The following is a 12,736-nucleotide window of genomic DNA, read 5'->3' on the forward strand; positions in this document are numbered from 1 at the left end:
ACCATGTGCTTCTCTGATAATACAGTATACAATCATGTAGTAATACACCCCATTAGAGTTGTCTGATCTATCAATAAGAGCACAGTGTTCCCACTGGGCACAGATGTCAGTTCAATGTCTGGTTGAGTTGTTAACTAACGTGAATGCAACATTCACATTGGGTTTAGGTTAAAAGTTGGGTGAAAAAAAGAATTCCCTTACGTTGATTACTTTTTTCAAATCCAATCAGTTTTCTACGTTAATTCAGTGTCATCACATTTGAATTCTTTGTTTGAAATGATGTGGAAACAATTTTGATTCAACCAGTTTTTGCCCAGTGGGTTTGATTTGTTAGTTGAAAACTTCCTTGTTGCTGTCCTGTCTATATAAATGCATGCTATTGGTTCTTCCTGTATGAATTCCAGTACTCCATCTGTAATGAGCCTCTGATCGAGCTGTCCAACCCCGGGGCCAGCAGTTCCTGGTTCTACCTGACCAGCGATGATGAGTTCATCATTAAGACTGTGCAGCATAAAGAGGCTGAGTTCCTGCAGAAACTCCTTCCTGGTTACTACATGGTGAGCCTCTCCCTTAACACGAACACCATTCCTGTCACAATAAATAGAGCAACTCCTATCAGTTCTAGTGCCTTCAGGAAATTCTTATTCAAAGATTGTAAAGTTTTATTTAAATGTTAGCAACATGTGTGAACTATTCTCAAATGTGTCTTAAATATGTAAATGTTTCTCTTTTTCCATCTTGTTTTATTTCAGAATCTGAATCAGAACCCGAGGACACTGCTACCGAAGTTCTACGGCCTGTACTGCATCCAGTGTGCTGGGTTCAACACCCGTCTGGTGGTGATGAACAATGTGTTGCCCAGGGCCCTCCAGATGCACTACAAATACGACCTGAAGGGCTCCACCTACCAACGCCATGCCTCGTGCAAGGAGCGTGCCAAGTTCTCGCCCACCTTCAAAGACCTCGACTTTCAGGAGATGCTTGAGGGCCTGCACTTTGATGGCGACACGTACAGTGCCTTAATGAAGACACTGCAGAGGGACTGCAAGGTGAGGCCACTCGCAGTTGTTTCACTTACATATTGGTATTGCATATTCAAAGCATGAAGGCTAGTCAAATTGGTGTTGTTAGAGGGACATTTTTGTTCCTTCAGTAGCATTTGGTTGGATATTTCTCATTGAACTTTGAACGCTCATTGGCGATAATGTTACATAAGGATGACCGGCCTCTCCTCCATCACCTTGAGCCCTTCTGAATGACTGCATTATTACTGCATGTTGTTTGATTAGTGGGAAAGCACAGTAGACTCCTCAACAGAGGAACTGGACTGAGGCAGAATAACAGTCACCCAACACAATGTGGTAGTTAGGCAGCAGCACAGTAGGGTAACTCAGGCACTGTTAAGGCCTTTGTTTAGAGGAGTTATAGTGTCACATCAGTGTTGGTCAGAAGCAATGTTCTCTCTAAGCTGCGCTATGAGCCCGCGCAGAGAAGCACGAGATTGAACTAAACTCAACTTTCTACATTTTTCACCTTTAGTTAACACTATCAACGTTTCGCTCTACTGTGGGAATTGTGATTGAATCAACGCAATATTAGCCACTTTCAATTGTAATATACCGAAACAAAACAACTATGCAAGATTTAGAATGCAAAACTAACCAAGAGATTTTCTTGTAGGCAGAGCGCATTGGAGTAGGATTCTATTCCATTGACAGGCACAACTCAGACCCGTACACAGACCTGTGTGCCATAACCAATCTTCTTCTTCTGTGGTATAATGGCATTCGCAACAATCGGATGTGCATTCCGCCACCTACTGTGCGGGTGGATAATAAGGATCCCAAAAAAGGAAATAATGTGGGCAACAAAAAAAAAAAATCAAACAAACTATCAAAAAATAAATTAACTAAACAAAATCAACCTGCTTTTCTGTAAAAAACTAATTCTTAACAGGTCCCTACACAGGCTCAGAAGACTCCTGTGAGGGCGGGACATTTCCTAGCGACAATAGTCCTTGCAGTGCTTCTGCCGTGAAGTTCTGGAACCCCAAAAACTTATCGGCTGCAGATATAATGATGTCCAGCTCCTTGGACTTCTAAGACACTTGTGCTGTACAACTAATCACTGTGGCTATAAATGACACAAAATCCACCTTCTTTATGTATCCAGATCACTCGATTGACTTAAAACAATAGCAACTGGTTGCGATGCATCCAATGACAATCTTCAACACTATTGCCTCTTGCCCCTTTGACTCTCTTCACTGCCTCCACATAGGATAACCGCTACACAGCCCTGATCCTTGACACCTCGAACCACCTTCACCCTAACAGGGCACTCAAGGAAGTCCGGAGTATGATCCCCACCACAGTTGCAACAGTTTCCATTTACCGATTCTTCAATACCATACTTCTCCCATCTGCAAACATTTGACACGTGCCCATATCCCATATTTACAATTCTCACACTGTAATGGTTTGGACACAAATGCTCTCACCGCATACCTCACATATCCAAGCTTCACATGTTCAGGTAGAGTCTCCTCAAACAACAATAATATCGATAGGCTTTTCTCCTTCCTTCCATTTACCATACGGGTCAGGCGACATGCGCTGACCACTCCTGGGATTTTCTGACTAAGGTACTCGTCATCTACACTACCGGTCAAAAGTTTTAGAACACCTACTCATTCAAGGGTTTTTCTTTATTTTTACTATTTTCTACATTGTAGAATAATAGTGAACACATCAAAACTATGAAATAACACATATGGAATCATGTAGTAACCAAAAAAGTGTTAAACCAATATAAATATATTTTATATTTGAGATTCTTCAAATAGTCACCCTTTGCCTTGATGACAGCTTTGCACACTCTTGGCATTCTCTCAACCAGCTTCACCTGGAATGCTTTTCCAACAGTCTTGAAGGAGTTCCCACATATGCTGAGCACTTGTTGCCTGCTTTTCCTTCACTCTGTGGTCCGACTCATCCCAAACCATCTCAATTGGGTTGAGGTCGGGGGATTGTGGAGGCCAGGTCATCTGATGCAGCACTCCATCACTCTCCTTCTTGGTAAAATAGCCCTTACACAGCCTGGAGGTGTGTTGGGTCATTGTCCTGTTGAAAAACAAATGATAGTCCCACTAAGCCCAAACCAGATGGGATGGCGTATTGCTGCAGAATGCTGTGGTAGCCATGCTGGTTAAGTGTGCCTTGAATTATAAATAAATCACAGACAGTGTCACCAGGAAAGCATGCCCACACCATAACACCTCCTCCTCCATGCTTTACGTTGGGAAATACACATGCGGAGATCATCCGTTCACCCACACCGCGTCTCACAAAGAGACGGCGGTTGGAACCAAAAATCTCCAATTTGGACTCCAGACCAAAGGACAAATTTCCACCGGTCTAATGTCCATTGCTCGTGTTTCTTGGCCCAAGCAAGTGTCTTCTTCTTATTGGTGTCCTTTAGTACTGGTTTCTTTACAGCAATTAGACCATGAAGGCCTGATTCACACAGTCTCCTCTGAACAGTTGATGTTGAGATGTGTCTGTTACTTGAACTCTGTGAAGCATTTATTTGGGCTGCAATTTCTGAGGCTGGTAACTCTAATGAACTTATCCTCTGCAGCAGAGGTAACTCTGGGTCTTCCATTCCTGTGGCGGTCCTCATTAGAGCCAGTTTCATCATAGCGCTTGATGGTTTTTGCGACTGCACTTGAAGAAACTGTCAAAGTTCTTGAAATGTTCCGTATTGACTGACCTTCATGTCTTAAAGTAATGATGGACTGTCATTTCTCTTTGCTTATTTGAGCTGTTCTTGCCATAATATGGACTTGGTGTTTTACCAAATAGGGCTATCTTCTGTATACCCCCCCACCTTGTTACAACACAACTGATTGGCTGAAATGCATTAAGAAGGAAAGAAATTCCACAAATTAACTTTTAAGAAGGCACACCTGTTAATTGAAATGCATTCCAGGTGACTACCTCATGAAGCTGGTTGAGAGAATGCCAAGAGTGTGAAAAGCTGTCATCAAGGCAAAGGGTGGCTAATTGAAGAATCTCAAATATAAAATATATTTGGATTTGTTTAACACTTTTTTTGGTTAATACATGATTCCATATGTGTTATTTCAATGTAGAAATAGTAAAAATTAAGAAAAACCCTTGAATGAGTAGGTGTTCTAAAACTTTTGACCGGTAGTGTTTATCCAATGAGACTCCAGCTATAACTCCTTTTGCAGGCGCCCTGCTCCAAAGATCAACACAGGTTACTTCTGACATGGGCAATTTTGCCAGATGCAGTGCACGCTTCTTCTGTTCTTCGACACAATTAACCAAAACAAGGCTGCTTCTAGTCACCTTGATTGAGTCCACCTTTCCCACTGCTTTCTTCACAGCCCTCGATATTACAAATGGATTTCCCAAATGAACCTCCTTGTCCAAAAAACGCAGTCCAATAAGAAATGCATTATGGGACCGGTCCTTGTCTTCTACTACAACTTTTGCTCGTTTTGTTCCATTCTTTGATTTCACTATGTTCCATTTATTATCACACACTTCACTTGCCGCACTTTCAGATTCAAGCACAGTCTCCATTTCCCCACCTAACCACCGAGGGCCTTCCCGCCATAACCAATCAGAGCTGCAGTAGGCCTATATGCAAATAGCCATTGCCATATATGGATCTTTACCATTCACTTTGAACTGGACTTTGTTTAGGCTACAGTATGAGTGGTCGCGAGTAGATGCGCTTGTTTTGAGATCAAAGTGAGATCTGCATGTAGCCAGGTGTGCACATTGGTTCATATTCTTTGCTAGTTAGTGAGTTATTAGCCCAGTTATAGCGCATTTCTAGTCAACAATAGGGGAGTGGTTGCTTCCAACGAGCACAAAATGTGTGCATTTCTAGCCATCTTTGAAAAGCGAGTCAGGTAAAGAGCTTTTTTATGTCTTAAAGGGGAAGTGTTGTATTTTGAGACGACTTTGAATAAGCTAAGTAGCCAATAGCCAAAGCGTGGCATTATTTGTCTGATTCTCTGTAATAATGGTATGGGAATAATAATTAATTTTATGTAAAGTGATTTCTTGCATCAAACACAACATTTTCAGTCACCTCCTTGTCTGAAGGACAAGTGGATATACAGGTTGATGTCAAGCCCTGCATGTTTTTTTCTCCAAAAGTCTCATGGAATGTAGGCATTGAACACCACACAGGCTGAATGATAGAACAGCTATTTCCATGTTAAAATGTTATGGGATGCGTTTTTCTCTATTGTTTTTGATGGTAGACCACTCTGGTAGGCCTACATTATGATCAAATAGCCACAGTAGCCTACTTGACCACTGTCTGAAACTGTAACTTAAAGCAGGTACAGCCTCAGTGTTCACAGTAAACGCGTGCCGGAAGTTGCACAGAATTTTCACAACTTTCAAGTTTGTGCTCAGCAGACCAGAAATTTGCTCAGTGCCTACATTTTGTTGAGGGAACATTGGTCAGAAGGCTAGAGGTTTAAGTGTTTTTGGTTTGCTAATCCATCTTTGGTGGCTAGTTTGACAGGACTTTCAGCACGGGTGGTTGTCGAAGGTCGCGTGGAGTGGTCACTTAAGAGGATTGTTCAGAATTGTTTATTAAGTGGGAACAAAATGTGGTCATGTTTGTGCTTTGGTCACGTGTACTTTTATGTTCCTGTCATATTCATCTGTGTGGATTCTGTGGTCAGGTCCTGGAGAGCTTTAAGATCATGGACTACAGTCTCCTGCTGGGGGTGCATGTGCTGGACAAGAAGTGTCTGGACAGGGGGGTCGGGGCGGACAGTAAGCGCCTCAATGGCCAGAGGGTCCTCTACTCCACTGCCCTGGAGTCCATCCAAGGGGAAGGGGACGGCAAGGTTGCAGAGCCAGTGGCAGATGATGACACGTGAGAGAACATTCACCTTCATAAGGCCCTTTCACTAATGACATATCACTGACTACACAATGAGTCATTGTAAACGTTAGTACATTGTATTATTCACACCGTAATTCAGTCATACACTGCATAGCAGCTGGTTGAGATGTAAATTCATTTTTTGTCTATCAGAATGGGTGGAATTCCAGCTAAACACAAAGATGAGAAGCTGCTGATCTTCTTAGGGATTATTGACATCCTCCAGTCCTACAGGTAAGAGCTTTTTGTGGAACCACTGTCATCATTTCCATCAAGAAAAACGTATCTATGTTACACATAACGTAACTTATCTTTGTAACATCTGTACTTCTTTTTAAGGTTCATCAAGAAGGTGGAGCACTCCTGGAAAGCCCTCGTACACGATGGGGTAGGCTACAGTGTGTGCGCGTGTGATTGTATTCATATTCCATTTGGCTCTCATAGCGGCCTGACACCTGTGTATGTTTGTGTGTCAGGATACAGTGTCAGTTCACAGGCCCAGTTTCTATGCAGACAGATTTCTGAAGTTCATGGGCGGCACTGTATTCAAAAAGATCCATCGTAAGTGACTTCTTTCACTCAAACACACTCAAATAGACCTTATAAATTTTCCCATTCCTTTTCTTAGTCAATAGTTGTAGATCAACTTTGTTTCTCTCTCTCTCTCTCTCTCTCAGCTGTAAGAGGAGCATCCTCCAAGAGGAAGAGGAGCTCCATCCATGCGATGAGGTCAGCCTCCCAGGAGGTGCTGTCCCCCCAAAAGGAGGAGAAGAAGGACGAGAGAAAGGCCCAAAGCATGGAGAGCCTGAACGGACAATGTAGTCACCTTTCATAAAAAAACGACACAACCCACAATCTATTGGGCCTGGACACAAACACACTTCTCACGTCATGCACTCTCTGCTTTATCCTTTGAGGTTTTTTTTTGTATTTCTCTGTTTTGTTCAACAGTAATGAGTTCCTACAAGCAACCTGACCTAGTCCTACTCCCTAAATGTTTAAATCAGGCTGTTTCCTCATCCTCCTCCACTCTTGAGAAGATCAAGAAAGACCTTGAGGAGCACCTTGAGGAGCACCTGGAGAATAGGTACAGTGTCGACTGCACATACAATCTTTACACCTTCCCCACTGAACACAAACTGGTTGAATCAACGTTGTTTCATCGTCATTGGAATCCAATGGAAAATACATTGGATATGAAAAAAGTTGTTTTGAGGGTGAAATTTCAACCACCGGATTGCGAATGTCATAATTGTAACCAATTTTCAACAAAGACAAACCTTGTTAAAATATGTTTAATTTGTACATTTGAAACAATGTCAGATCTTCAATGTTATATCCACTATCAGAAATAAAAAAGATAATAGGCTGGGCAGCACTTCCTACTGGAGAGTTGATCTACAACTATTGATTTGGACTCCCATCCAGGGTACTATTGATTTGGACTCCCATCCAGGGTACTATTGATTTGGACTCCCATCCAGGGTACTATTGATTTGGACTCCCATCCAGGGTTTTAACCAAGCCCTGCTTTGCTTTTATATTTGTCACTGACTACTACCAATGTGCTATCATGAGAACAATTATTGAGAGATCTCTTAATAACTAAATATATTAACTGTTTCTATCGAAGTCATTCCAAAGCGTAGGTTTAACAGAGCAAATGAAATGTAACCATACTTAATACAGTGCCTTCAGAAAGTATTCATACCCCTTGACCTATTCCACATTTTGTGTTACAGCCTGAATTCAAAATGGATTAAGTAGATTTGTTTTCTCACCCATCTACACACAATACCCCACATGTTTTTAGAAATGTTTGCACATTTATTGAAAATTAAATACAGAAATATCTCATTTACATAAGTATTCACACCCCTGAGTCAATACTTTGTAGAAAGAAGCACCTTTGGCAACGATTACAGCTGTGAGTTTTTCTGGGTAAATCTAAGAGCATTTGTCTATTATTATTTTCTAAATTCTTCAAGCTCTGTCAAATTGGTTGTTGATCATTGCTAGACAACCATTTTCAGTTCTTGCCATAGATTTTCAAGTACATTTAAGTCAAAACTAACTTGGCTACTCAGGAACATTCACTGTCTTCTTGGTGAGCAACTCCAGTGTAGATTTGGCCTTGTGTGTTAGGTTATTGTCCTGCTGAAAGGTGAATTCCTCTCCCAGTGTCTGATGGAAAACATATTTTGCCTGTGCTTAGGATTTTGCCTGTGCTTAGCTCCATTAAGTTTCTTTTTTTATCCTGAAGAACTCCCACCGTCCTTAATGATTACAAGCATATCCATAACATGATGCAGCCACCACTATGCTTGACAATATGGAGAGTGGTCCTCAGTAATGCTTTGTATTGGATTTGCCCCAAACATAACACTTTGTATGCAGGACAAAAAGTGAATTGCTTTGCCATATTTTCTGCAGTATCACTTTAGTGCCTTGTTGCAAACAGGATGCATGTTTTGGAATATTTTTATTCTGTACAGGCTTCCTTCTTTTCACTCTGTCAATTAGGTTAGTGTTGTGGAGTAACTACAACGTTGTTGATCCATCTTCAGTTTTCTTTCACAGCCATTAAACTCTGTAACTGTTTTAAAGTCACCATTGGCCTCATGGTGAAATCCATGAAGGGTTCCTTCCTCTCCGGCAACTGAGTTAGGAAGGATGCCTGTATCTTTGTAGTGATTGGGTGTACCAATAGGTGCCCTATGCGAGGCAATGGAAAACCTGCCTGGTCTTTGTGGTTGTATCTGTGTTTGAAATTCACTGCTCGACCTGAGGGACCTTACAGATAATTGTATGCGGTATTGTGGTGGAAAATCTAATCAAGTGAGAGAGACTGTCATTTCTTCAAACGATCGATCTTTATTTGATATCGATTAAATATTGCAATAATGAAGCTGGTCAACGACCACCCGTTAGGGGATCGTTGAGAGCCGATCAATACAGGAAATGCTGAGGTCTTATATAGTAGACCTATAAATGCTTAGTCATGGCTGTTTCCACCCCTCCCCGGCAGCTCAGGGCATCATAAGCTACCTTGTTTTCTTCTTGTGGCTATGTGTTACGAACCCCGTGGCTCTAAACATCTAGGGTGGATGGACATGAGACCCGTAACATAAATCATGCAAATTAGGAGTGTGACATGGAACAGTGAGAACAAAAATTACACAACAACCATGAACTACCGTCAAACATAAATGGTTTATTGCTGAACACACGGTAAACGTTTGGGGAAAAGGGCTGAGCAGGACCCAAGAAATGAAACAATAGTGTAAAACACCCCTAAACTGATCTTGCCTGCCTCAAGAACCGCTAGGCTACTGCTACTCATAAAAAAATACAGTGGGTGGTCCGCTCAGGTCTAACTAGTGTTTATAGACAGTTCTTTCTACGGGAAATGTATGCCCAAGGGCAGCTAGCTCAAACTCCCCTTTTCCCAGAAACACACAAAGTTACCAAACAGAGTAACCAGCAAATTAATGAGTACTCTAAACACAGGACATCACAGTATCCATTACTCATATACAAAAAAGTAGTCTAACAAAATTACCAACCAGAAACTTAGTGAGTAAACAAAAACAGGACACCACAGTGTCCATACTCACATACGGAAATAGTCTCTCTCTAACAACAAACACAAGTGACTGGTTTTTATACAATGGGATGTGTGATTGACAAACCAGCAACAAGTGGTGCAATGCAGAGGAATGTTCACTGATTGGTCCACCTTAGCAATCAGCAGACACCTCAACGACCACCAATCAGGAACATACAGGACACCTGTGATTAGGGCAGAAGGAGAAGAAACACAAAAACACAGGATACCTGTATCCGTAACACTATGTGTATCGGGTCATAGTGAACAAACAAGTGATAACGTTAGTTCTGTTACTCCTCTCTGTTCAAGCCAGCCTCTGTTCACCTCATACAGTGGGGAAAAAAGTATTTAGTCAGCCACCAATTGTGCAAGTTCTCCCACTTAAAAAGATGAGAAGCCTGTAATTTTCATCATAGGTACACGTCAACTATGACAGACAAATTGAGGAAAAAAATCCAGAAAATCACATTGTAGGATTTTTTATGAATTATTTGCAAATTATGGTGGAAAATAAGTATTTGGTCACCTACAAACAAGCAAGATTTCTGGCTCTCACAGACCTGTAACTTCTTCTTTAAGAGGCTCCTCTGTCCTCCACTCGTTACCTGTATTAATGGCACCTGTTTGAACTTGTTATCAGTATAAAAGACACCTGTCCACAACCTCAAACAGTCACACTCCAAACTCCACTATGGCCAAGACCAAAGAGCTGTCAAAGGACACCAGAAACAAAATTGTAGACCTGCACCAGGCTGGGAAGACTGAATCTGCAATAGGTAAGCAGCTTGGTTTGAAGAAATCAACTGTGGGAGCAATTATTAGGAAATGGAAGACATACAAGACCACTGATAATCTCCCTTGATCTGGGGCTCCACGCAAGATCTCACCCCGTGGGGTCAAAATGATCACAAGAACGGTGAGCAAAAATCCCAGAACCACACGGGGGGACCTAGTGAATGACCTGCAGAGAGCTGGGAACAAAGTAACAAAGCCTACCATCAGTAACACACTACGCCGCCAGGGACTCAAATCCTGCAGTGCCAGACGTGTCCCCCCTGCTTAAGCCAGTACATGTCCAGGCCCGTCTGAAGTTTGCTAGAGTGCATTTGGATGATCCAGAAGAGGATTGGGAGAATGTCATATGGTCAGATGAAACCAAAATATAACTTTTTGGTAAAAACTCAACTCGTTGTGTTTGGAGGACAAAGAATGCAGAGTTGCATCCAAAGAACACCATACCTACTGTGAAGCATGGGGGTGGAAACATCATGCTTTGGGGCTGTTTTTCTGCAAAGGGACCAGGACGACTGATCCGTGTAAAGGAAAGAATGAATGGGGCCATGTATCGTGAGATTTTGAGTGAAAACCTCCTTCCATCAGCAAGGGCATTGAAGATGAAACGTGGCTGGGACTTTCAGCATGACAATGATCCCAAACACACCGCCCGGGCAACGAAGGAGTGGCTTCGTAAGAAGCATTTCAAGGTCCTAGAGTGGCCTAGCCAGTCTCCAGATCTCAACCCCATAGAAAATCTTTGGAGGGAGTTGAAAGTCCATGTTGCCCAGCGACAGCCCCAAAACATCACTGCTCTAGAGGAGATCTGCATGGAGGAATGGGCCAAAATACCAGCAACAGTGTGTGAAAACCTTGTGAAGACTTACAGAAAACGTTTGACCTGTGTCATTGCCAACAAAGGGTATATAACAAAGTATTGAGAAACTTTTGTTATTGACCAAATACTTATTTTGTATCTCCACACAGCTGTGCCCTTGAAGGATATGAGAAGAACAGGATAGACTGGGACACTGTGGTCACTCTCAGAGGCTCTTTCTCTTGACCGTATTACTAAGTTGAACAGAGACAGAGTGGAAAAATACCAGCTTCTTCTTACAAGTCCTCCAAACAGACAGTTGGAAATTTACAGGTTTAAGGCTCATACAGCGCATGTGCATAACAAAAGTTGTAATTTTGCCACGACATTCCTCCCTTTTTGAGATTAATCTCATCCTAATATAAAATTACAAGTAAGCATGTAAGTAATAATTCATAATGTAAGCCAATTATGTCATAATCTAAGCAAAACCTCAACCAAGCAGAATATGAAACATTGTAGGAGAGGGCTTTCTTACACTAGTACATTGTAAATGGCTTCTGTTGTGCTACTGAGTTTAAAACCTTTAACCGTCTACACATACCATATACAGTTCTAACTTGCCAGTGTCTATCCTTTCTCAGAAAAGCGTTTGCTCCAAGAGTGCGGATGCTTAGGAGAGAACACCTAGCAATCACAGCATCTGGGCGTTCAGACAATATTCCACACCCACTGAGCCGACCTTGTGAGAGCATAACTCTGTCTACAACAGGCACATTTCTAAGTATGCAACAGGTCAAACATCACTGTCTTCAGCAGTAAAGGGTAGCTCAGCTAATCCTTCACATCCTGCATTCTGGCCCTGGTCATGGCAACAGTTAACATTACATTTGGCCTTGAATTTGTTACCAGTTTTAAAAACATATTGCAGCAAAACTTCAACATGAGGATGAGCAGCAAAATCAATACAATGACTAAAACAAAAGTCAGACACAGTTGCATGATCCACCCTCCAAACCCGGTATTATCTGGCCTAGCAAACGACGGTGGGCCTGTGTGATTGTGAAATACAGAGAACGTCATGGGGTCAGGGTTACATGGTATCTCAAGTAAGAATGGTAAGTCCATTTGCATAGTCAGATGTACCCCTATGGGAACTCCCACAAGCGGTAAATCTGCTCCTACCTTAACTTAAATTTATCCCATAAGGTAATTCAAGGAATTGTCAAATTGATTAGTGACAGGTGTCCCTCATTCAGGGGCAGCGCACTCTCTGTCCTTGCCATGGTCTGAATCACACATAGGACTATTGCTAAATTAAACACTTTTTCCTAATCATTAGTGTTTACCCTGGACCCTCAGACATTATTTCAAGACATTTCAAACATTGTGTACCAGGTTTACATTGGGTTTTTCAGTACATTTGTTATCAGGATAATTTACATGTGTGCAACCAAAACTCTGGCAATAGAAACTTTTGAAAATGTCATTTGTTTGCCCTTTAATGTGTATAATTTCTAACCTGTGAAATATCCACTAAAACCAAAATAAAAAGACCCCACACAGTAAATCGAACACGGTATTAACACCATTAA

General features: G+C 41.8%; 1 protein-coding gene across 5 annotated transcripts in view; it reads left to right on the top strand.

Moving 5' to 3' along the window:
* LOC121541642 (phosphatidylinositol 4-phosphate 5-kinase type-1 beta) overlaps positions 1–12,736 on the top strand; it is a 32,649-nt gene that overhangs the window by 15,075 nt on the left and 4,838 nt on the right. For 3 of the 5 annotated variants that reach the window (XM_041850805.1, XM_041850806.1, XM_041850808.1), the window contains 7 exons: positions 405–557; positions 753–1,049; positions 5,735–5,931; positions 6,094–6,174; positions 6,280–6,328; positions 6,417–6,501; positions 6,618–7,325. In XM_041850805.1, coding sequence (XP_041706739.1) covers positions 405–557; positions 753–1,049; positions 5,735–5,931; positions 6,094–6,174; positions 6,280–6,328; positions 6,417–6,501; positions 6,618–6,775 — 1,020 coding nt within the window. In that variant the 3' untranslated portion in view covers positions 6,776–7,325. Of the gene's footprint in view, positions 1–404; positions 558–752; positions 1,050–5,734; positions 5,932–6,093; positions 6,175–6,279; positions 6,329–6,416; positions 6,502–6,617; positions 7,326–12,736 lie in introns of those variants that run through there. The other 2 variants (XR_005995780.1, XR_005995781.1) reach the window with 1 other exon arrangement.

Source organism: Coregonus clupeaformis, chromosome 27 (genome assembly GCF_020615455.1).
Source record: "Coregonus clupeaformis isolate EN_2021a chromosome 27, ASM2061545v1, whole genome shotgun sequence".
In the NCBI taxonomy this organism is placed as follows: Eukaryota; Metazoa; Chordata; class Actinopteri; order Salmoniformes; family Salmonidae; genus Coregonus; species Coregonus clupeaformis.